At 39.4% G+C, this 26390-nt stretch overlaps 1 protein-coding gene across 4 annotated transcripts in view; it reads left to right on the top strand.

Moving 5' to 3' along the window:
- PHF8 (PHD finger protein 8) overlaps positions 1–26390 on the top strand; it is an 85983-nt gene that overhangs the window by 2047 nt on the left and 57546 nt on the right. For all 4 annotated transcript variants that reach the window (XM_068533862.1, XM_068533861.1, XM_068533859.1 and 1 more), the window contains exons 3-8: positions 19616–19701; positions 20089–20197; positions 22314–22474; positions 23083–23224; positions 23949–24135; positions 25968–26130. In XM_068533862.1, the coding sequence (XP_068389963.1) occupies positions 19616–19701; positions 20089–20197; positions 22314–22474; positions 23083–23224; positions 23949–24135; positions 25968–26130 (848 nt within the window). The remainder of the gene's footprint in view (positions 1–19615; positions 19702–20088; positions 20198–22313; positions 22475–23082; positions 23225–23948; positions 24136–25967; positions 26131–26390) is intronic.

Raw genomic sequence — 26390 nt, 5'->3', positions numbered from 1 at the left:
TTCTTCTGTTTCTTTGGTTTTTTCCCTTAGAAAAATACTTTGTCTCCAGCCACAAAGAATGTATCATTTTTGTATTCTGGCAGTTTTGTTTTGCCTCAGATGCTGGCTTTGGGGGAGACAGTACTGCATTTTTGAGATATTTGAGTCCAACAAACATGGATTTGAGTTGTGGTTTTGCAACTTACTATCAGAGTGACCTTGGGCAAGTTGCTTTGCCTCTCTGAGCCTCTTTGTTTTCACCCATGGAGTATATCTAATACATCCTTCCTGTTTACTTAAAGCATTTTGCATGCACTCAGTAAATGGAGGCAGAAATGCGACAGTATTTTATTTCTACAGTATTTATCTGCAGAACCATCCAGCTAAATTGAATTAAGCAGAGGAGATGTTGGGTAAAACAGTAGGAGTAAAACCACTAATGAATTCCCTCCAGCTAAACATGTGTGCACATAAGCACCTGTCACCCAGGATTCCAGAGAGGTTAGTGTGTGGAATAAACCTGTAATATTATCCCATTATTGGGACTTATATCCCAGCTCTGGAAAGAAAACGATGAGAGGGATTTGTACATTAGAGTACAACAAAACAGTGTATGGCGCCCTGCTCCTGTTGCATGTTGTTAGATTCTAGAATTTTCAGTTGTCATTAGTCCCTTCCAAAGGAGCTGTTCCTGCTATCACACCCAAGACCAAACTGAAGGTGTTGGTGCTGCTAAAATTCTGCTCTTAGCAGGGACTGCCCTGTGTAGCACGTCCAAATTCATATTCAGCTGATCTTTGTTGAGTATTACTGTGTGTCATGTTCCCATGGCACTTTGTGTACATCCTTATTGAAAGTGATTATTTCATCATATCATAGTTATAAATACGTCTGTGTCACTCATTAGCAAGAGCTGCCTGAGGGCAGAGATGTCAGCTTTTCATGTTTGGTATCCTCAGAACCTAGTTGAATGCTAAACATATAATAGATTCTGAGTACATTTTTGAATGAACAAATGAATGAGTTGTCTTGAAAAAAGCTATTGCCTGTGGCCCTTGCTTTGGATTGTGTAGGTTTAAACCTGGAAAGTGAACTCCTACCCACAATACAGAGACCCTAACTCTGCAGTCTGGGAACAGGAAACAGGAATGAATGCTTCCTGAGTGCTTACTGTGTGCCAGGCCCCATGACAGAGACTTGGCATACATTTATCTGATCTAATCCACATCCAAGCCTGAAAGTTAGGTATTTCTCTTTTAAATAATAATAAAAAATTTCCCCTGACTATGTAAGTGAGACATGCTCATTGTAGAACATACAGAAAAAGAATAAAGAAGGAAATAAAAATCATCCGTGAGCCTACTATCCAGGACAATCTACTGTTTAACTTTTTTGTTGCATTAACTCCCATCATTTGACTTAGAATATAAACATATATTTTACAACATGGGATTGTATTATAAGTACCATTTTGTCACGTGATTTTTATTCCTACTTAACATTATAAAGTTAAGGTCCTTAAATATTGATCTGATTTCTGATATCCCATCATATATCTGTATCATCAGTTACTTGGTCATTTCCTCTGAGGTTGGATACTTAGGTTATTTCTACTTTTTTATATTATAAATAATACTATGATGTGAGGGAAACTTTGGGGGTTTTGCATTTTTATTTGGGTGCTTGTTGAAACAAAAAAAAACATTGTGGTGAACATCTTTGCATAGTAGGGACTTGACATTTACGAGGAACACCGCTGAGGCCTTTAAGAATTCCAAATTTACAAATATGGAAATGAATTTATGGGCCAGGCCCCTCCTTAATCACATTTCTGTGGTGAGTCCTGTGTTTCTGTGCACACCCTGACATAAGTTAACTGCCTTAATTGTTTTTCCTGTGAAAGAGACCAAGCTTTTATCTCTTATCATGCTTCTTCTCTATGGGCTGCTAGAGAATAAGGAAGCCAGCTGAGAATCAGGTCCTTGGTGGGTGGCTGTTCTTGCTTACTCAGTGCATTGCGTGCGCACGCGCACACACACACACACACAGGCTCATAGTGCTCTAGTTAAGTCTGTACTTTAGCATAATTGAAAATTACTAAATATTGTGGACTTTTCACGGTTGTTCACAATAGTTAAGCCCACAAATGCCTATAGATGATATAAATCTGTTCACATCTCTGATGACTTCCATAGGCCAGATTTCTTAAAGTCCAGTTGGGGATTAGTAATGCCATGTTGCTTCCTGGTAAGGTTATAGCAAGGAAGGTGACTATTCCATTTTGCTGGTGAGAATCTGGAACTCATGGAGGTTAAGTTACTTTCTGAGTCTGGATTTGAACTTAGAATTATCTGGCTTCAGAGCCCTGGTTCTCAAAAGTGGGAAAAAATGGTATAGCTCCATTCCTCTATTGTAAAGGGCTGGGTTTTGAAGAGCATTTTGACTTGTAGAGCAGTGGTTCTCAAACTTTAGGGTGTATCAGAATCACTTGGAAGACCTCTTAAAAGATGAGATAGGTAGGCTCCACTTGCAGGGTTTCTGATTCAGTATGTAAGCGGAGGCCACTCTCAGAACCACTGATTTAGAGCATTATTCTGTCTCAGTTCCTTCCCTTTCTGTAGAGTGTGACAGCTTCTGATATTGGGGGATGGGTGGGCTAACATATCATTACTGTACGCTGTTGTTCTCAAAATGTGGTTCATTAACTGGGAATTTGTTAAAAATGCAAATTCTTGGGTTGGGACCTGGCAATCTATATTTTAACAAACAGGTAGATTCTGATGTACCCTAACTTTTGAGAAACATTGCTGTACACTGGTGGAGGAAGTTAGTTGGCAAGCATTTATTGATGTCTGGGGCTTTGGCAAAACCTCACTCCTCTACAGTTTTCCTATCTATAAAGGAAGTATTGGTTGGCATATCCCCAAGGTGGTGGCTGTGGTGTGGACTCTAAACTCTAGAGGAAATGGCACTGGCTTCAGATCTGGGTTCAAATTCTGGCTCTGTTGCTTTTTAGCAAAGGATTTCATCTCTGTGAAGCCTCAATTTCCCCAAGAGTGGTTGTGATGATTTAAATAAAATGGTAGTGGGCCTTGTTTATTGAGTGCTAGCTAGTCTGCTAGTCACTATGCTAAACACTTTGCTTAATTATCTTTAACCTTTTTTTGTAATTTTAAAATTATGAATTCAGTTCATTTAATAGTTATAGGACTATTTAAATTATCTATTTTATATTGGATATGTTGTGGTAGTTTGTGCTTTCTAAGGAATTGATCTATTTCTTCTAAGTTGTCAAATTTAAGTGTGTAGAATTGTTCATAGTATTCCCTTATTATCCTTTTGATGTCTGCAGGCTGGCTCTGTGGTGATATCTCATTTCATTCCTGATATTGAAAATTTGTCTCTTCTCTCTTTTTTTCTTTGTCAGACTTGCTAGAGATTTGTCAGTTTTATTGATCTTTTCAAAGAGGAAGCTTTTTGTTTCATTGAATTTCCCTGTTGTCTTTCTGTTTTCAATTTCACTGGTTTCTGCACTTTATTATTACCTTCCTTCTGCTTGCTTTGGGTTCATTTTGCTCCTCTTAATGTCTTGAGGTGGGAGCTTAGTTTATTGATTTGAGACTTTTCCTGTATTCTAATATAAGCATTTAGTGCTATTGGTTTCCTTCTTAGTACTGATTTAGCTGTGTCCCCCAAATTTTGATATGTTTTCTTTTTCATGTAGTTCAATATAATTTTTAATTTGCTTAGAGACTTCACATTTGACCTATGAATTATATAGAAGTATGTTGTTTACTTTCCAAGTGTTTGCAGATTTTCCTGTTATCATTCTGTTATTGATTTCTGGTTTGTTTCCATAGCAGTCAGAGAATATACTCTATACAATTTCAGTTCCTTTAAATTTACTGGGGTTTGTTTTATGGCCCAGGATACGGTCTGTCTTGGTAAATGTTCCATGGTCACTTGAAAAGAATGTATATCCTGCTGATGTTGGGAGGAGTTTTCTGTAAATGTTGATTTACTCCTGTTGGTTGATGGTGTTGCTGAATTCTCCTCTCTTTGCTGATTTTCTGTATAGTTGTTCAGTCCGTTGTTGAGAAGGAGGTGTTGAAGTGTCCAGCTATAATTGTCAATTTTTAAATTCTTCCTTTCAGTTCTATCATTTGCCTCACATCTTGCAGCTTTGTTGTTTGAATGCAGATGCATTTAGGATTGCTGTGTCTTGGTGGATTGACCCTTTATTATGTAATGTCCTTCTCTGTCTCTGGTAATTTTCTTTGCATGGAAGTCCACTTTATAGGATATTAATATAGCCACTCCTGCTTTCTTTTGATTAAAGGTTGCCTGGTATCTTTTTCTATCCCTTTACTTTCAACTGATGTCATTATATATGAAGTGAGTTTCTCGTAGACAGCATATAGTTCAGAATTATTTTTGTCCACTCTGCCAATTTCTTTTAATTGGTATATTTTGACCATATATACCTAATGCAGTTATCTATATGTTAGGGCATAAGTTAGTCATTTTATTTTTTTGTTTTCTGTTTGTTCCCTCTGTTCATTCTGTTTTCTTTCTCCTGCCTTCCTTTGGGTTACTTAAATCTTTTCAAGAATTCCATTTTGATTTATCTATAATGTTTTTGAGTGTATCTCTTTGTATAGCTTTGTCAATGCTTGTTCTAGGCATTGACATAATACATACATAACTTACCATAATCAACTGGTATTGACATTTTACCGGTTTGAGTGAAGAGTAGAAACCTTACTTCCCTTTAAATTCCTTTATGCTCCCCTGCTATAATTATCTTAAATATTTCACCTACATACATTGAGAACCGTATCATATAGTGTTACAATTTTTGCTTCAACTCTCAAACATGATTTAGAAAACTCAAGAGGAGAAGGAAAGTATATTGTATGTACCCATATTTTCACTCTTTCCCTTGTTCTCACTTACTTCCTAGTGTTCCTAAGAGTCCTTCTTTTATCATTTCCTTTCTGTTTAAAGAACTTCCTTTAACCATGCTTTTAGAATTGGTCTACTGGCAACAAATACTCTTAGTTTTCCTTCATATGAGAATGTCTTGATTCCCCCTTGAATTCCTGAGGGGTCTTTTCATTTGATATCAGATTCTGTGTTTCCAGTTCTTTCAGTCCTTGAAAATTTGTGCTACTTCCTTTTGGCCGCCATGGTTTCTGATGAGAGATCCTGTGTCATTTAAATTGGTGTTTTCCTTTGGGAAATGTCATTTTTCTCACTGATCTCAAGATCTTTCCTTTATCTTTTGTGTTCAGGATTTTGATTATGCTATTTTTTTTGGCCACACTGCATGGCTTGTGGGATCTTAGTTCCCCGACCAGGGATTGAACCTGGGCCACAGCAATGAAAGCGCTGAGTCCTAACCACTGGACCGCCAGGGAATTCCCTGATTATTGCTGTTTCTCAGTGTGGATTTCTTTGTTGCTGAAGCACTGTTCATTTTTTTCAATCTATTTTCCTTCAGTTTTATTGAGATATAATTGACATATAGTACTGTTTAAGTTTAAGGTATAGAGTATAATGACTTGAATTACATATACATATATTGTGAAATGATTACCACAATAAGTTTAGTTAACATCCATCATCCCATATAGGTACAAATAAGAGAGAAAGAAAGAAAAATAAGTTTTTTTGCTTGTGACAAGAAGTTTTAGGATTTACTCTTAGCAATTTTCAAATATACTATACAGCAGTAGTCATCATGTTGTACATTACATCCTCAGTACTTAAATATCTTATAACTGGAGGTTTGTACCTTTTGACCACCTTCATCCACTTCTCCCACCCCACACCCACCTCTGGAGGGTAACCACAAATCTCACTTTTTCTATGAGTTTGGGTTTTGTTTTTTAAGATTTCACATATAAGTGAGATTATAGAATATTTGTCTTTGTCTGACTTATTTCACTTAGCATAATGCCTTCAAGAGCTGTCGGTGTTGTTGCAAATGGCAGGATTTTCTTCTTTTTTATGACTGAATAGTACTCCACTTTGTGTGTGTGTGTGTGTGTGTGTGTGTGTGTGTGGTGTATTTATATATACATGTATTACATTTTTTTATCCATTCATCTGTTGTTGGATATTTAGGTTGTTTCCATGATTCAGTTATTATAAATAAGTCTGCAGTGGACATGGAGGTGCAGATATCTCTTTAACATAGTTTTTGTTTCTTTCAGATAGATACCTAGAAGTGGAATTGCTGGATCATATGATAGTTATATTTTTAATTTTTTGAGGAACTTCCATACTGTAAGTGGCTGCACCAGTTTGCAATCCCAGCAGTGCACAAAGGTTCTCTTTTCTCCATGTCCTCACCAACATTTGTTATCCCTTGTCTTTTTGATAAGCCGTTATAACGGGTGTGAGATGATATCTCATTGTGGTTTAGGTTTGCATCTCCTTGTTGACTAGTGATGTTGAGCACCTTTTCATGTACCTGTTGGCCATTTGTATGTCTTCTTTGTAAAAATACCTATTCAGTTACTCTGCCCACTTTATAAGCAGATTTTTTTTTTTTTGCTATTGGGCTGTATGAGTTCTTCATTTTTTTTGAATATTAACCCCTTATTTAACATATGATTTGCAAGTATATTCTCCTATTCCATAGGTTACCTTTTTATTTTGATGATTTCTTCTTTCTTTTTTTTTTTGCTGTGCAGAAACTTTTTAGTTTGATGTGGTCAAACTAAATTTTTTATTTATTTTTGATTTTGTCACTTTGTGCTTTAGATGTCATATCCAAAAAATCATTGCCAAGATGCATGTTAAGGAGCTTTTTTCCTATGTTTTCTTCTAGAAGTTTCATGGTTTCAGGTCTTACATTTAACTCTTTAATCCATTTCGAGTTAATTTTTGTGAGTGGTGTAAGTCAGGGGTCTATTTTCATTCTTTTACATGTGAATATCCAATTTTCCCAGCACCATTCACTGAAGAGACTGTCTTTTCTCCACTGAGTATTCTTGGCTCCCTTGTCAAATATTATTTGACTGTGTATGCATGGGTTTATTTCTGGGTTCTTGATACTGTTCCATTGGTCTATGTGTCTGTTTTTATGCCAGTACCATACTGTTTTGATTACTATAGCTTTATAATACAGTTTGAAATCAGGAAATATGATATTTCCCACTTTCTTCTTCTTTATCAGGATTGCTTTGGCTATTCTGGGTCCTTTGTGATTCCATATGAATTTGAAGATTGTTTTTTCTACTTTTGTAAAAAAAGTACTGTTGGAATCTTCATAAGGATTGTTTTGAATCTATAGATGGCTTTGGGCAGTGTGGACATTTTAACAGTATTGATTCTTCCAATCCATGAACACAGGATATCTTTCCATTTCTTTGTGTTTTCTTCAATTTCTTTCATTGATGTCTTGTAGTTTTCAGTGTAGAGATCTTTCACCTTCTTGGTTAAATTTATTCCTAAATATTTTATAGTTTTTGACACTATTGTAAATGGGATTGTTTTCTTTATTTCTTTTTTAGACAATGTGTTTTTAGTATATAGAAATGCTACTGATTTTTGCATGTTAATTTTTTATCCTGCAACTTTACAGAATTCATTGATTAGCTCTAACAGTTTTTGGATGGAATTTTTAGGATTTTTTATATATAAAATCATGTCACCTGCAAATAGAGATAATTTTCCTTCTTCCTTCTTCCTTGTCAATTCTGATGCCTTTTTTTTCCCCTTGACTGATTTCTCTGGCTGGGATTTCCAGTACTCTGTTGAATAGAAGTGGTGAGAGTGGGCACCCTTGTCTTGTTCCTGATCTTAGAGGAAAAGCTTTCAACCATTCACCATTGAGTCTGATGTTAGCTCTAGGCTTGTCATATATGGCCTTTATTATGTTGAGGTGCATTTCTTCTGTACCCCATTGAGTGTTTTTTTAAATCATGAATCAGTGCTGAATTTTGTCAGATGTTTTTTCTGCATCTTCTTTTGAGATCACTTTTTTCTTTCATTCTATTAATGTGATGTATCACCTTTATTGATTTGCTTATGTTGAACCAGCTTTGTATTTCAAGGATAAATCCCATTTGATCATGGGAAATGTTCCCTTTAGTGTGCTGCTGAATTCAGTTTGCTAGTGTTTTATTGAGAATTTTTCCATGTGTATTCATCAGGGATATTGGCCTGTAGTTTTCTTTTCTTGTAGTGTCCTTATCTGGCTTTGGTATCAGGGTAATGCTGGCCTCATAAAATGAGTTCTGGAGTGTTCCCTTCTCTTTGATTTTTTAAAGAGTTTGGGAAAAATTGGTGGTAATTCTTCTTTAAATGTTTGGTAAAATTCACCAGTGAAGCCATCTGGTCCTAGGTTTCTCTTCGTTGGGTGTTTTTTTTTTTTTTTTATTACCGATTCAATCTCCTTACTAGTAACTGGTCTCTTCAAATTTTCTATTTCTTCCCAATTCAGTCTTGGCAGGTTGTATATTTCTAAGAATTTATCTATTTCTTCTAGGTTGTCCAATTTGTTGACTTATAGTTGTTCGTAGTTCAGTCTATTTTCTTTCTGTTGTTCAGATTGGATAATTTCTATTGTTCTATCTTCAGGTTTACTATTTTTTTTTTCTCTCTTGTCTACATTCTGCTATTGAGCCCATGCAGTGAGTTTTCATTTAAGTTGCTATAGTTTTTTCTAGAAGTGCCATTGGTTCTTTTCTGTATCTTCTATTTCTTTGCAGAGATTCTATTTTTTGCTAACACTTTTTATTTATTCATTTGTTTCAGCCATGTTTGTAATTGTTTTTTGAAGCATTTTTGTGGTTGCTCCTTTAAAATCCTTATCCGATAATTCCAACATCTGTGTCATCTCACTGTTGAGATTGATTTTCTTTGCTCATTCAAGTTGTGATTTTTCTTGTTCTTGATATGATGAGTGATTATTTTCATTATATCTTGAATATTTTGGGTATTATGAGATTCTGGATGTTATTATATCTTATGTTTTTGCGGGCCTCTTCGGACACTGCACTTCAGTGGCAGGGGAAGGGGGTACTACTTCTTTACTGCCAGGTAGGAGTGGAAGTCCAGGTTCCCCCAGTTGCTCTCTGTTGGCACTCACTACCTCAGATCCTGCTGTCATCTAGTCAGGCTGCCTTCTCTCCATCTTTCAGAATCATCTTACCTTTTTTTTTTAAGGTCCAAGATTTTCAGCTGTATTTAGTGGGAGTAATAAGGAGAAGTGTGTTTACTCCATTATTCCAGAACCAGAAGTGACCAATTAATCTTTAAAATAGCTCTTTGGAGCTATTATTTTCTCTCATGAGGCTAAATAGCTTGCTCAAAGCTACACAGCCAGTTAGTTGCTCAACCACAAGTCAAACCTGGGTCCCTTGGACTCTTGCTATAGGATATACTATAGATAGTATAAAGCACTGTTCAGGTTAAGCCATTTTCAAGGTGTTGTGGGAGATAGAGAAAATCAGGCTTATAAACTCACACACACTCCACATTTTTGTTCAAAGTGAAATCAGGTTAAAATGGACATCACTCTTTTTGAAGCAGCTGAAGCAGCTGCTACACGGCTTTAGGAGTGTGTAGCAAAAGGAAGAGAAGGCCTAGCATTCATATTCAGGGTTTACTATGATACAATGTATGGGCTGCAGAATCCCTGCCCTGGAGAAGGTCTTATAGGGTGTGGAGTTAGAAGTATCAGAAGGATAGCCTGCTCTGTCAGGGCTCACAGGATGTCTCTTGGAGTGACATATTTTTAAAAAATAAATTTTATTTTTTAATAATTATAGATTCATAGGAAGTTGCAAAAAATGTATGTGGAGGGCCTTTGTACCTTTACCCAGTTTCCCCCATGGTGATATCTTATATAACTACAGTACAATATCAAAACCAAGAAACTGACCTTGGTACAATCCACCAATCTTATTTCAATTTCACCAGTTTTACACGCACTCATTTGTGTGTGTGTATGTGTATTTAGTTCTATACAATTTTATCACACTTGTAGATTCATGTAACCACCACAATCGGGATACAGAACAACAGAAGGAATCAGAACTCCTTCACCAGTGGGGTAGCATAATTTTTGCCCCAACCCACTTAGAAGAAATTTGGGATAGCAAACATGTACCAAAGGATGGGTGGTCAGTATCCAAGAGGAGTATTATGAAAATTCAGATCAGAAGGTCTGATAGGCATGATGCCCAGGACTGAGTTATGGGAGCTAAATGAAAATCTGCTTTTGGAAACAGAGGCATCACTGAGTGGGGAGCACACCTGACATGTTACCATTCCAGTTATAGCAAAGGGACCAATGTTATTAGACAGAGTGAGGGGAGAGTAGTAGCAGCTGATGATAGGGGCTGGGGGGTGGGGGTGGGGGTGCAAAGCATGTAGGGCAGTGGTTCTCCAAGTAGGACCAGCAGGATCAGCATCACCTGGGAACTGGTTAGGCAAATTCCATTGTCCTACCCCAGACCTACCAAATCTGAAACTCTGGAGGTGGGGCCCAGGGATCTATGGTTTAACAAGCCTTCCAGGTGATTCTGATGCACACTAAAGTTTGAGAACCACAGGTATAGGGTCCTATGGGCCATTGTAAGAACTTGGTTTTCACTCCAGATAGGATGGGAGCCATAGAAGGATTTTGAGCAAAGGAGAGTTGTGATCTGGTTTAGGCTTTGGCTGTTGTGAGGACAGACTCAAGGTGAGTATGGGATGAAGCAGGGAGAGTTTGGGGATCACTGTAGATCATTATTTCTTAAAATGTGGTCCCTGCACCAGCAGCATCAGCATCACCCGCAACCTTGTTAGAAATGCACGTTTCTGGGCCCCACCCCAGATCTACCAAATCAGGATCTCTGGAGGTGAGGCCTAGGAATCTGTCTTAACAAGCCCTCCAGGTGTTTCTGATGTGCCCTAATATTTGAGAAACACTGGTCTAATTAGGCAATGGTGACTTGGACTGGAGTCAGTGGTGATGAGAAGTGGTTGGATTTTGAATATATATTGATACAGGATTTGCTGACAGATTGGATTGGGGTTGTGAAAGGACTCAAGGATGACTCCGTTTTGAGGAGTTTTGGTATACAGGGGAATAGAGTAACGGGGCAGTGACAGAAGGGGTCACAAGAGGATTTTTTGTTTGGTTGGGTTTTTTGGGAGATAGAGATTACAGCCTGTTTGCCTGCATGTCAGTGCACATGGAGTGATTCTGTTGGTGCATCCAGCATTTAGTGAAGCCTGTTATTGGCAAACTTATGTGCCAGGGACTGGGTAGAACAAAAAGAAACATCCCTGGTGCACTGAAACTTGCTCAGTGTCCTTTGTACTCCTCCAAGTCCTATGTGCTTGGAGGCTGGGGTGCCACTGGTGCGAATGGTGGGTGCCTCAGCATCTCGGGATGGGTCATCCCTGTTTTTATACATTGTGCTTGGCCTGATCAAGGTGTTGCAGGAAACTAGAAATTGACTTGGATTTTCTGATATTTTTTGAATAATGAAGAAAGGTAAAATATGTTCTTTTTCCTCTTTATTGATGAATGAAGACATTGTTTTTCCAAGGCACAGGTGGTGACAGGACCTGGCTCTTTGGGAATCCTCAGAGAGCAGAAGTTGAGCAGATAAGAAGCTAGACAGGATCCTGGGCAATCTTGTCACCTCTCAAGCTTCTCCAGCCCTCAGCCCCCACCTCAGTTCCACATCCCTGGAAGGATTGAATGCCCACTTTTGTGTTCTCGTAGCACTTGACTCTACTAATAACCCCACATTATATTCTAGTTATGTATTGTAGTGGTATAGTGGAGTCAGATGGATCTGGATTTTTATCCTGCTCTGCTATTTATTAGTTTTGTAATGACCAACAAGTTCCTTAACCACTCAGATTTCTTATCTGTTAAATTAGAATAATATTAATAATGATGATAGCTAATACTTTGTCCCAAGTACTCTCAGTTCTTTACCTACTTTACTTCATTTAAGCCTAACAACTCTATGAGGTGGAATACTATTAATATTCTTCTTTTATAGATGCAGAAACTGAGGCACAGCAAGGTTAAGTAAATTGCCTAAGTTCACACAGCTAGTAAGTGGCAGAGGTGAGATTTAAACCCAGGCAGTTTGGCTCCCAAATCTGCACTTTTAAACTCTGTGCCTCTAAATACTGTACAGAACGCCCTGATTTGTTGTAGAGATTAGATGTGTTAATATATGTGTGATAATATATTCACAGTTCACTTTTCTCCTCAACTCCTTTTATGCAGGCTTCAAATTTACTCACCACCCCCTTACCCTGCTTTATTTACTTTATAAATAAAGTAAATATGCTTTATTTACTATAGTGCTTATGAAACTGTTTTGGTACCACCTGTCTCCCCCTCTAGAATGTCCACTCCATGAGGGCAGTAGCTATTTTCAGTCAATATTTATTGAATTTATGCACCCACTAACATCCAAATACTGAGTGCCTACCATGTGCCAGGTTCTGTGGCACATGTTGGGGATAATTCATCTTAATCTTGAGACCTGGTGCTGTGATAATTGTCCTCTTTACTAAGGAAACAAAACAGCATTTAGGAACCTTGGTCCAGGTAATAATTATTGAGACAGTGCAGCCAGAAGCCTGATTTTCATCCATATGCCTTCCTGATGTGAGATATTATCTAGCCCAATGAATTGGGTTGAATAATAAATAAAGCAAGACTGGGAGATGGATAAGGTGAGGACTTGGGGTGAACAAGAGATGCTGTCTGCTGTATGTAGTAGGGGCAGATAGCAAGTAAATGGGCAGTTGCAAGTCTGCAGGGTGAATGCTGAAATATGGATAGTTAGGGGGGCGAGGCATGGCAGTAGGGAAGAGGAAGGGAAGGAATGTTCTAGGCACAGGGAGCCATGTGTGATGAGTCCCAGAGACCAGAAAGAGCATGGCACTGAGAGTCGAGCTGGGTTTTAGAGCAGGGCTGGCTTCGTGGGTGTGTGACTGCTGTAGTCACACACAGCCTCATATTTGGAAGGGGGCCCCATGCCCATGCTTGAAGTTTAATGCTCTGTGGTTGTAGTCTTGAAATTCTTAATAATTTTACCTTTGAATTTGTGTTTTGTATGTGAGGTTCAAGGGGACAGTGGAGTTTGTCCTGGGGACCTAGAGCTTTAGCTCACCTGTGGTCCTACCTCTTGCTGCCTCCCTGAACGGATTCTCTACTGGCTGCCTGGGTTGCTGGGCCTGGGTGCAGGTGCTGGAGAGTCAGGGTCAGGTGCATGCACCCTGCACACTGAGTCATAGCGTGTGGCCCCTGAGTGCCTGTGAGGGCCTGCGCTTGCCCCTTGAGAATCCCCATGCCCAAGGGAACATGACAGTAATTAACAAATAAAAAGCCCCATGGCAAGTTGAGCGAGATCATGGAAGAGAGGAAATAGCTTTTCTTTGTCAACTGGGGGCCCCTGATTTTCATTTGCACCAGCCTCACAAATTTTATAGCCGATGCTATGTGTGAAGGGCAAGAGGTGGGGTCTTTTAGGCCATGATAAGTTTATACTTTACCTTAAGAAAAATAGGAAGCATGTGAGGGGTTTTGAACAAGGGTTGACAGGATCAAATTTACATTTTAAAAAGATCACTTTGGCTGTAGTGTGGAGGGCCATTTGGGTGAGGACAGAGTAGAGGACAGAAGCCCAGTTAGGAGGACAGGACAGTAATCCCAGTTAGAGATAATAGTGGCCTGGATTAGGGCAGGGGCAGTGAGGATGACAGAAGGATACAATTGATAGCCAGCTAGGAGATAGAAGTGATAGGACATGGTGATAACTTGGATGATAATAGCATCACATACAGAACACTTACTCTGTACCAGGCACTGTTCTAAACACTATATAAATTAACTCATTTACTTTTGAGAGCAACATTATAATACACATACAAATTTTTATCCCCACCTTAGAGACGAGGAAACTGAGGCATAGAGTTAAGTAACTTGCCTAAGATCTCACAGGTAGTAAGTGGAAAGTATAGCTAGGCTGTAAACCCAGGCAGTCTGGCCCTAAAGTCTAAGGTCCTGAGCTTGAATACCTACTCAGGGTGTAGTGGAGGGAGAAGGTGAGAGGCAAGTCATCAGTGGCTGCCACGTTTCTGGCTTAAACACCTGGTAAGGTTATGGTGCCTTAGAGAGGGAGCAGGTTTAGGGGCCAGGCAGGGGGAGAAATTGAATTTGGATGTGTTAAATTTGAAGTAATATGTAAGTGGGCTATCCAGTAGAAATATCCAGGAGAAATTTCGAGGGAGGGTCTGAAACTCAGCAGAGAGATCTCGCTTGCAGTTATAGTTATATAGAGGGCACATGGAGCCCTGGGAGTTAGTGAAACCAACGAGGGAAAGTGAGGAGAAAAGAGAGCCTAGGCAAGAGGACCTAAGAAATGTCAACATTTAAGGAGTGGGCAGGAGAAAAAGAATGCACTGGGAAACAGAAGGAGCAGCCAGACACATAATTAAGATCACATCACATCCCTGCTCATAATCTTCTGGTGGATTCCACCCAGTTCTTCACTCAGGTAAAGCCAAAGTCCTTTATGATGTCCTACAGCCATGGTCCCCAACCTTTTTGGCACCAGGGACCGGTTTCATAGAAGACAATTTTTCCACGGACCGGGGTTGGAGGGGGATGATTCAGGCAGTAATGTGCACGATGGGGAGCGATGGGGAACGGCAGATGAAGCTTCCGCTTGCTCGCCACTCACCTCCTGCTGTGCGGCCCGGTTCCTAACAGGCCACGGACCGGTACTGGTCTGAGGCCCGGGGGTTGGGGACCCCTGGCCTACAGGACCCTACTGCATGAGCCTTTCTGACCTATTATTGTCCCCCTTGCTCTTTCTATTCCAGAACACTGTCCTCCTCTCTGTTGACTTAATAATCTAGGCACACTCCTGCCACAGGGCTTTTGTACTTGCTGTTCTAATTGGGATGCTGTTCCCTCATATACATATGGCTTGCTCCTTTACTCCCTTCAGGTCTTTATACAAAAGTTGTTTTGTCAGTGAGTCCTTCCCTGGCTTCCCTACCTAAAATTTCAACACCACTGTCATTCCCCTCACCCCCCCACTGTGTGTATGTATACTTACATATACATGCATACATATTCCCCTTCCTGCTTTATTTTTCTACTCAACTCCTCTATCTAACATACAATATATTTCACTGATTACCCTGATTTATCTTGCTTCTTGTCTGCTTCACCCACTAGATTGTCAGCTCCATGAGGGCAGGGATTTTTGCATGCTTTGTTCTGTGCCTTTGTCTCTCCAGCACCTAGACCAGGGCCTGGCAGATGCTCATTAAATGTTAGCTGGAGGGATGGACCCCGGGCAAATGGGGTGTTACGGAAGTCAAGTAGAGAGAGCACAGTGTCAGCACTGTGGTAATGCTGCTAGGAGGTCAAATGAGATAAAGGAAGGAAGTACTTATTGCATGTTTCAGTAAGGAGGTCAAGATATCAGTGAAGTCTGTTTTAGAGAAGGTGGGGTCTAAAATCAGCAGCAGTGGGTGAGAAAGTGTACACAGCAACTCAAAAAAATTCTTTTTATAGGTTTGGCCCTGGTAGAACATCTCTGGATAGTACAGTGCGGCTAGGAGTAGGAGGGAGACTTTTCACTGTATACACTTCTGTACCTTTTGAGTTTCATAAAATGTATAATCAATACCTATTTAAATAAAAGTCATTGTGAAGCTGCATAGGATTAAACAAGGAAGATATTTAGCTCTGAAGTGGCAGAGAGGGGCAGAAAGGAGGCAGGGAAGGTCTTGCAAAGATCAGTGAGCTAGTTTAAATGCTATTGTGAAGGAGAAGGTAGAGAGGGAGAGGTTGAAGATACTGCAGAAAGAAGAGAGAATTTATTGAGAAGGTAAAAAGAAAAAAAGATGTGACCCAGGTGGAAAAGCTGACTTTACAAAGAAGGAAAGATAGTTCTTTCGTTGTAACAGGAGGAAAAGAAGGGTGCAGAAGGAGATGGATTTGGTGTGAGAAGTTGAGGTAGTTCCCATCTGATGACTTCATTTTGTCTAAGAAGTAGGAGGCAGGGTCATTTGCTGAGAGAGAAGAGGAAGACAGTGGGGGATCAGAGGTTTGAAATAGCCATTGTGGATAATGGTGGAGAGAACTGAGCAGGGAAATACAGAATTGTCAGGCAGCATGACCCAGATTTTTTTAAAATAGACTTTATTTTTTAGAGTAGTTTTAGGTTCCCAGCCAAATTGAGTGGAAGGTACAGAGGTTTCCCATATGCCTCCTGCCCCCACATGCATAGCCTCCCCTGTTGTCAACATCCCCCACCACCAGAGTGGAACATTTGTTAAAGTAGATGAACCTACATTGACACATGATTATCACCTCAAATCCATAGTTTACATCAGGATTTACTCTTGGTGTTATACATTCTATGGGTTTGGGCAAATGTATAATGACTTGTACCCACCATTATATCATTTTAGTAGCAGAATAGTTTCACTGCTCTAAAAATTCTCTGTGCTCTGCCTGTTCATCTCTCTTCCCCCCCAATCCCTGGTGACCATTGATCTTTTTACTGTCCCCATAGTTTTGCCTTTTCCAGAATGTCATGTAGTTGGAATCATATAATATGTAGCCTGATTGGCTTCTTTCAAAGTTTCTTTCATGTCTTTTCATGGCTTTATAGCTCTTTTTTTTTTTTTTTTTAGTGCTGAATAATATTCCATTGTCTGGATGTACCACAGTTTATCCATTCACCTACTGAAGGACATCTTGGTTGCATCCAAATTTTGGCAATTATGAATAAAGTTGCTATAAACATCTGTGTGCATGTTGTTATGTGGACATTGTTTTCAGTTACTTTGAGTAAATGCCAGAGAGCACAATTGCTGGTTTGTATGGTAAGAGTATGTTTAGTTTTGTAAGAAACTGCCAAACTGTATTCCAGAGGGGCTGTTTTTTGCATTCCCACCTGCAAAGAATGAGAGTTCCTGTCACTCCACCTCCTGGCCAGCATTTGGTGTTGTCAGTGTTCTGGATTTTTGGTTATTCTGATAGGTGTATAGTGATATCTCATTGTTTTAATTTGCATTGTCCTATTGATACAGGATGTGGAGCACCTTTTTCATATGCTTATTTGCCGTCTGTATATCTTCTTTGGTAAGGTGTCTGCTCAGATCTTTTGCCCATTTTTTATTCAGGTTGTTCATTTTCTTATTGTTGAGTTTTAAGAGTTCTTTGTATATTTTGGATAACAGTCCTTTATCAGATATGTCCTTTGCAAATATTTACTTCCAGTCTTTGGCTTGTCTTTTCATTCTCTTGACAATGCCTTTCACAGAATGGGTTTTTAATTTTAATGAAGTCCAGCTTATCAGTTCTCATTTTTCATGGATTGTGCCTTTGGTGTTGCATCTAAAATGTCATTGCCAAACCCAAGGTTATCTAGATTTTCCCCTATGTTATCTTCTAGGAGTTTTATAGTTTTGCATTTTATATTTAGGTCTGTGATCCATTTTGAGTTCTTTTTTGTGAAGGATATAAGGTCTGTGTCTAATTCCATTTGTTTGCATGTCCAGTTGTTCCAGCACCATTTGTTGAAAAGACTGTCTTTGCTCCATTGTATTACCTTTGCTCCTTTGTCGAAGATCAATTGACTATATTTCTGTTGATCTGTTTCTGGGCTCTCTTTTCTGTTCTATTGATCTGTTTATTCTTTCATCAATACCACACTGTCTTGATTACTGTAGCTTTATAGTAAGTCTTCAAGTCGGGTAGCATCAGTCCTCCAACTTTGTTCTTTTCCTTCAATATTGTGTTGGTTTTTCTGTGACTCAGATATTTTGGACAGTGTGAATTTATTGTGGCACCAATCCAATGGATGATTTTTCTCTAGCCATGTCCAATGGTCCAATGTTATATAGTTGGATTGAGCCAGGGTTGGGATTTGCACGTGGGAGTGATGTAAAGGCAGTGGGGCAAGTGAGTTAAGGGTATCTGTAAGAGAATGGTTGAAGTGAGGAATGATGAAATCTATGAACTAGATAGGGAAGAACGGTGAAGGCAACAGTAGTTGAACAGGTGAAAAGTAAGATCAAGGGATTTTGAGGGCAAAGAACAGGTGTAATGAATGAGAGCTGGATGGATGTACTTGTGGTCAGAGTGTGATGTGTGCATTTCATATTCCAGAAGTGAAGCAGTTGCAAGTGTTGACAAGGTCTGGGGGATGGCCATGAGAGCTGGTAGCTGAAATGGGAGTGGAGGCAGCAGTCTCTGAAGATGAGAAGGTCAATGAGCTAAGAGGCTGGGATATTAGGCCTTTATATCCATAATTATGTCACGTGGGAGGCTGGCAGGACTTGGGATGAAGAGGAATCTGTGAGCAGGTTCTTCAGTGAGTGAAGAGGGTATGTTGGGGAGATGAGTAGCTGATAGTGAAGAGGAGTGGGAAGAGCTATTGTTGGATGATATGAAACTCAGAGGAATAGGAGATCTTACACAAGGATAGAGGAGAGATGATCTCAAGAGTCTCACTGGAAAGTGAGGGGGATGTTCACCCCCAGCCCAGCCCTGAGTTACAAGGGTCTGGGAGAATGTACAGCTTCTACCTGACCGGGTTCTAACACAGTGCTTCTTAGACTTTCGGAGGTGAAGGACCCAGGGTATTTTGGGTTTTTTTTTTTTAAATTTCCAATTCATAATATACCAATCCTTTTATAAAATAAAATGTCCTCAATTTATTGATGTGCAACAGGTTTACAGGGTTAGCAGTCGGGAAGGTGGCGGGGTCCTGATCCTAGGAAGTCAGTCTTGGCCAAAATGGTTGGAGCTCTGCCTTATTTTTATGCTCCCTGTTCTGTGAGGCTGACCAAAGATTTTAGGAGATCTTAGCCAGAAGTTTTTTGGAGGGCTGCCGATGACTTCTTTGGTGAGGAAGGCTTTAAATTTTGTGAGGTTACTAGCTCACATACATGCGAACTCAGATTTTCAAAATTAAATAAATCTTTCTCAGACATTACAATATGGAATAAGTAACGCATGTTCATTGTAGAAAATTAGAAAATACAGATAAGAGAAGAATGGTTACCATAATCCTTCACTCAGAGGGAACCACTGTTGACTATAAAATACTATTTTCATTCCTTTTCATTTAATAAAGTAAATAGCTCAATAAAGTTTAAATGTTTGATTTTATGTTGAAATAATATTTTAGATATATTGGTTAATAAAATATTAAATTATTATTAAACTTAATTTCACCTGTTTCTTTTTACCTTTTTAATGTGGCTATTAGAACATTTAAAATTACATATTTAACTCACATTATATTTCTACTGGACAGCACTGCTCTCGAGTCTCTTCCAGCTTTGACCATTCTGAGTCTTAATGAAGCTTTATTGTCTGTACATTTTTAGCTCTGTCATAATTATTTTAGACCATTTGGTCCAATAGAACTTTTTGCGTTGACAAAAAAGTTTGATAATCTGCCCAATATGGTAACCATGTATGGCTACTGAGCACTTGAAATGTAGCTAGTGTGATGGAGGAACTGCATTTAAAATTTTACTTAATTGTGTACTGAACAGCACAGTTCTAGACCTTACGAAAAGTAAAATTTCCACAAACCTTGGCTGATTTTCTCTTTTCTAGTTGTGTTGGTGTTGAAGAGGAGAAGGCTGCTGACATTGACCTCTACCACTGCCCCAACTGTGAGGTCTTACATGGGCCCTCCATCAGTAAGTAGATCCTGGGGTTTTTAAGAGAAGGCAGTCCAGAGGAGAGACAAAGCAAAGGAAGCTTGGAAGGAAAATTGCCTTTCCTGAGTGCTTCAGATTTGTCTCCCTTGGGAAATAGCAGAAGCCTGTGTAGGCCCTGCAGGCCAGCAGCTGCTCCACTGAGAGGGCAGAAATGCAGTTTCACCTCCCTCCCTTACTTAGGGATTCCCCAGAGGAAGCACCTATCCTCACCAAGAGCTTTCCTGAGACTGTGAGGGCCTCCTTGACTCCAGATGATCCAAGGGGTTGTTAGATTGGAAGAGAAGCAGGATCTGCTGAGGCGTTTGCTCTTGGAACCATAGCTTGTAGCCATTTTGACTGACAGTGTCTTGTCTTTTTCTGGCTTAGTGAAAAAACGCCGTGTATCTTCAAAAGGCCATGATACACACAAGGGGAAGCCAGTGAAGACGGGAAGCCCTACGTTCATTCGAGAGCTTCGGAGTAGGACCTTTGACAGGTGAGGACCCCGTACTCCAAGGGCCAGTGAATGCCAGGGCTCTGGGAAGCTGGGGCCCCTCTCTTCCCAGCTTTCCCACTGGCTGTCGCACTGGGTACCTCCACCATCTGGGGATGTCTGCAGGGCTCTGTGAGTTCCCTCTGGGGAGGGATCTTCTGTTTTAGTCGGTTTCTGAGAAACATTGCTAGCGTTTCATTTGATGTGCAGAGTACATTAAGGTCCACTTGTAGAAACTTTTGGTAGATAGGCAGTTTTCGCCTCAGTCAGGAGAGGATATTTACATGCACCCAGGGAATGCTATAACTAGAAGGAGTCTTAAAAATCAGAAAGTTTAATTCTCTCATTGTAGAGAAGACGAAACTCTTTGGAAAAAAAGTTTTTTTGAGTAGTCATGTATTTCTTTTAAAATCAAGAAAAATTTTTTTTCTTTTAAAAAATTAAGATGGGCTTATTAAATAAAATAAATTACTTGAATTGAGCAAAAATAATGTTAGAAAAATTAATGAATAAAGCATTCTCTTTTGCTTAGTTTTTAATTCATTTGACCTTTTCCAGCTTTCCTGTAATTGAAGTGTAATTTAGGATTATAAGTGTTTCTTCAACTTAATAATTTTTGTTTTATTTGTTTATTTAAAGGCAGTGAGTCTCCTTTCTACTCCAGACCCCTCAGGTCCCTTCTCCAGAGTCAACCAATTTCTTGTGCATTCTTTCAGAAATAGTTTTTGCTTATACAAACATGTATATATGTGTGTGTGTGTGTGTGTGTGTGTGTGTGTCCCCTTTTTTATTAAAAAACACAAACAGAAACACTTATTGTTCTACATCTTGCTTTTTTTAAAATCTAAATTATGGAGATCAATCCATAACAGCATATACAGATGTTCTTCATTCTTTTTCATGGATGTTTAGTACTCCACTGTATGGATGTATAATTTATTTAACCAGTCCTCTGTTGATGAACATTTAAATCAATTCTAGTATTTTGCTATTAGAAAAAAAATGCACAGTGAATGTCTTTGTACTTAGGTTTTTGCATATGTGGGTGAGTATATGTGTAGATTTACTACCTAAAAGTGAAATTGCTAGGTCAAAGGGTATGTGCTTTAAAAATGTTTATAAATATTGCCAGATTGTTTTCAAAATGGCCACACTATTTCATACTCCCACTAGACAATGTGTGAGGCTACCTATTTCCCTATATCCTGGCCAACACTGTTTATTATCAAACTTTTTTGCCTTTCTGATAAGATAAAAAATGAGATTTCATTGTTTCCACTTGCATTTCTTTAGTTATGAAGGAAGCATGTCTATTATCGTACATTTATAAGTCATCTTTTCTTTCTCTGTTAACTGCCTTCTTAACATTGTTTAACAGTTTTTCTGTTGGGTTACTGCCTATTTCATACTGATTTGTATTAGCTTTCCTTGCAGAAAATTTTAATTTTTACGTAAATTTACTTATTACTGTTTATAATGATTACTGGGCCTTGTCTCTCCAATAATTTTTCTACTATTCTATGGCTTTATTTTTTCTAATTTGATCTTTGTTCCATCTAGAATTACTTAAAGAGTGAGATAGACATTGATCTTAATATTTTTCCAGATGTTTGTCCCAACACAACTTGTCAAATAGCCAGTCTTTTCTCCAGCATGATTTTAAGAAAACCAAAAACTGTTTTCTAGTTAACTAAGTATGTGTGTCAAGAGAGTGGCTGTAAAAATTGTTTTTGTTTTTTAAATCAGTCTTTTCTCTTTATTTGCCAGTGTTTAAAATGGGTTAGTGCTGCTCTGGGTTAGAGTAATTTAGCTAAACTTGTCAGATATGTCTTTTCTTCCTGGGCAGGCTGTTGAGTGATTTCTTCCTTTGTCATCTAGAGAAGAGCACCATATTGACAGGCTATCCTGGATTTAGCTTCCCACCTTTGCCAGTGACCTGGCTTCTTGCCTTCGATAGGTCATTTCTTCCCTGGCAGGTGAAGTTTATGCCACTCATTAGTTGCCAGCCAACATTAGGTCCCCTCAGGAAGACCCCACCTCTTGGGTGAGGGACAGCATCCAGTGAGGCCTTCAGTGGCAGGGCCTCTAGGGTTCAGGCTTTCTCTCATGTGGCCCACAGCTCAGATGAAGTGATTCTGAAGCCCACTGGAAGTCAGCTGACCGTGGAATTCCTGGAAGAGAATAGCTTCAGTGTGCCCATCCTGGTCTTGAAGAAGGATGGATTGGGGATGACGCTGCCCTCACCATCATTCACTGTGAGGGATGTGGAACACTATGTTGGTAAGCACCACAGACCCTCTTAGCTGTGACATTGTTCACTCCCATCAAAACCTATGACCCTTCCCCTCCAGTCTACGTTTTGCATTTCCTTTCTAGCCATCTTGGGAATTTGAGGTGAAGTGCCTTGCCCAGAGTCATTCTTAGGCAAAGCTAGAACCAAAATCCTAGCCTTCCCTTCCTTTTCCTCCTAACAGACCACAAAACCCCAGGCTGAGCCCCATCTTTTACCTGGGGAATTCCAAGGATTGTTATGGCCTCTCTGTCCTCTGTTGAGATGAGAAAGCCTTTGACTTTTGCCCTCACATGCTAGTTGTGTTCTGGACATGAGTTTTGGGGGATAGGAAGAGAAGTGAGGAAGCAGGGCCCAGGCAGGTGGATAGTACTGTGAGTGAGACTATGTGTCAGGCAGTTCTGTTGCCCTAGAAGGTCTGGACCTGGCACATAGGTCTAAGGAGAGTGTGAGGAATACCCACCCCCACTTCCCATTTATGCACATACAAATACAGTGAGAAGTTTTCAGTGTAAGGTCATTTTAGGGACTGGTTAGGGGACGTGAGAGTCTTCTCTGATCCCTGAGACTTGGTGCAGAATCCATCTCTTTACTCCAGGTTCTGACAAAGAAATTGATGTGATTGATGTGACCCGCCAGGCCGACTGCAAGATGAAACTTGGTGATTTTGTGAAATATTATTATAGCGGGAAGAGGGAGAAAGTCCTCAATGTCATTAGTTTGGAATTCTCTGATACCAGGTAAGAGGGAAAGGGGTAAGTAAAAAGCCTCACAAAGTGCCTAGGACTTGTGATATACTGAGTGTGTATTAGTGTTCCTTTCCCTTCTTCCTGGTGGTTTCTTCCTTTGGGATGAGGAGCTGGTTTATACTTTCTAGGGTAGCTTCTCACATTATAACAACCAAATCATATTTCTCCTTTACAGTTTCTAGCATAGGATAGATTATACAGTAGCTATTTTAATTAATTTTTGTTTCCTTCAAGATTTAGGACAGCTTTCTTAGACCTTTTTTTGGTGTTTAGATTGTGGCATGGTCACTGTTTAACTCCCAGGATAGGTTCTCTGTCCCAGGTAAACACTTCTTTACCTGGAACTGAGCCCTGAGAGGTTTCTCTAATTGTTCCTCATAAAGAAGACACTACGGCATGGGGACAGTACAGTACTGTTAAACACCATGTGCCAAGTGAGTGGGCCCGGGTGTGGAGAGTCTGAGCATTTAGTGGAGGAAATGATCACCTTTGACTGGGGAAGGCTATGGAGCTGGGACTTGGGAATTCCAGAGCTGAGTGGAATGAGGATGCTGACTGGACTTACAAAAATAAGTGTCCTATGTGCTCTTTGGGATTCTGTGGAGAGAACTTCTTTCTCTTATCTGAGTCTCACTGGGATGGGGGGCATTTTATTCAGGCTTCAACCTTCAATTCCCAATCAGCTGACATCTGCTCTCCACCCCTTCCTTGATAGGCTTTCTAACCTTGTGGAGACACCCAAGATTGTTCGGAAGCTCTCATGGGTGGAGAACTTGTGGCCAGAGGAGTGTATCTTTGAGAGGCCCAATGTGCAGAAGTACTGCCTCATGAGCGTGCGGGATAGCTATACAGACTTTCACATTGACTTTGGTGGCACCTCGGTCTGGTACCATGTGCTCAAGGTAAGAATGGCTATGACTTCTGAAGACAGCCAGGCCTTGGGCCTCCCTGTTTGTTTCAGGTGGCAGCATAAAGACAGGCTGCTAAGGCCTACCTGCATCCCAGATTCTATTTGGGTGACATTTCCACATAACTGCTCTATCAGGGTTGGGTACTGAGTAGATATGCCATATAAACTCTCTCTACTTTACAGTTTTGATGGTTAACTTTTTTTTTTTTAATAACAGCAGATGCCTAAGGTTTTCTCTGACTGTTATCTTAATTGAACCAATCTGTACTCCTACCGCTATGTATGGAAATGTCCATATTTACTGCAGAAGTTTCTGGTAACATGAGAAATTCCCTCTCCCCTCCAAGTTTATTGAGTTATAATTTGTATACCATAACATTCATCTGTTTTAAGTGTATAGTTTGATGAGTTTGACAATTGTATAAATAGTTGCATGACTGCCACCACCATCAAGATAGAGCACATATGAGACAGTTTTTTTTAATGTCAGCCTTTCTATAGTCTCCCTTTTAGTGGTCATTACAATTTCATAATTAGCATATTGATTGTCAATGACTATAAAGGATTTTTGAGGTCTGGAAAACAAATTTCTTAAGTAAGTTTTATTGTTTTCCACCACTGTTCATGTTTATTTAGCTTTCTTATCAGAAACGCCAAGGAAAGAGCAGAAAACTTGGATATGGCTCTTGTCCAAATGATCACAAATCCTGAACTAGTTGTTTTCATTGGTTTATCATGAAGAAATTGGAGTGTGTAAATGAAAGTGCTATTATGCAACTGTTAGATTTAACTTTTTTATTTTTAAATAGTTTCTTTTTCATAGAAAAATTGCAAAAATAATAGGAAGATTTCCTGTGTGCCCTTCACTCAGATTCCCATGTTACTATTTTATTATACTCTCTCTTTCTCTGAAGCAAACATAATAAAATGGTTTTACATAAATATTTTTTCTGAAATACCTGAGAGTAGTTGCAGACAAGGTGTCCCTTTATCTCGTAATAATTCAGTGTGTATTTCTTAAAAACAAGGGTATTCTCTTATATAACCACAGTATAGTTATCAAAATCAGAAAATTAATATTGATATAATACTGTTATCTAATCTACAGATCTGATTCAAATTTCTTTAATTGTACAGTAGATAATTTCTAGTAGATAATTTTCTACATTGAAATGTATTATGAAATATTGGTTAAACTAATCAAGCTATGGGTTGGGGATATTTTTGTGCTAGTGGGTTTTTTTCTTTTCTGCCAAATTATCTATCTGGTGATTATCCAGGCAAAACATAGTTAGGAAATAATATGTTCTTCCAACAGATAATCACCCAACATATAATCTTACAGAAGTCCTTGGGTGATTACTGAACTTTTAAACCTTTATTAGCTTTGATTGCAGGTGTGAGAAGGAACGCTCTCTGTAAATGGCATTTAAAGGCAAATTCAATTTTCTTCTCATTAGTAATGTGGCCTGAAATTCTCCTAGGGCTAGTAATATTGATCTACTCATCTATAGAGGTCATTTTTCATTTGGCGTTGCATCTAAAATAGGAGCCTTTGGTGTACATTTGTCTTAAGTTGACAATTTTGTTTGAAATGCCCTTTCCAAATTGTTTTTGTCAGTTTTATAGAAGCTTAAAAGTACAAAGTGCAAAAGGACTTTTGAAGTTTTCCAAATATATATATAAATGATCCTTGGACAGAAGGAATTCTAGCATACTACATGGTCTTGGAACATGAGAGAGAGAATATTCTTTTGGAGACTCCCAGAAGACTTTTCTGGAAACCCTTGATATTTTTGGCATGTCAATCTTTCTTTGTTTCAGGGTGAGAAGATCTTCTACCTGATCCGCCCAACAAATGCCAACCTGACTCTCTTTGAGTGCTGGAGCAGCTCCTCTAACCAGAATGAGATGTTCTTTGGGGACCAGGTGGACAAGTGCTACAAGTGTTCTGTGAAGCAAGGACAGACACTTTTCATTCCTACAGGTCTTCCCTGGGCTCCTCTGGGAGGGTTTGAGGAAGGTGGGAAGAGGAAGAGAGCTTGTGGCACCGGAACCAACCCCTTCCCATAATATGTTGATCTGATTATGTGAGATATCCCTCTCATATCAGTTGAAGGCTCAGAAGTGGACATCAAGAAAATTCGAGTGGTGGCCAGTGGGCAGTGTGGTTGCTTGGGGAGGTCCAGGAGGAAGTTGATAGGCTCCTTTGCACTGGACTGATGTCAACTTGGTGGACAGATAGAA

This window comes from Eschrichtius robustus, chromosome X (assembly GCF_028021215.1).
Source record: "Eschrichtius robustus isolate mEscRob2 chromosome X, mEscRob2.pri, whole genome shotgun sequence".
NCBI lineage: Eukaryota > Metazoa > Chordata > Mammalia > Artiodactyla > Eschrichtiidae > Eschrichtius > Eschrichtius robustus.
This window is presented reverse-complemented; position numbering and strand designations above follow the sequence as displayed.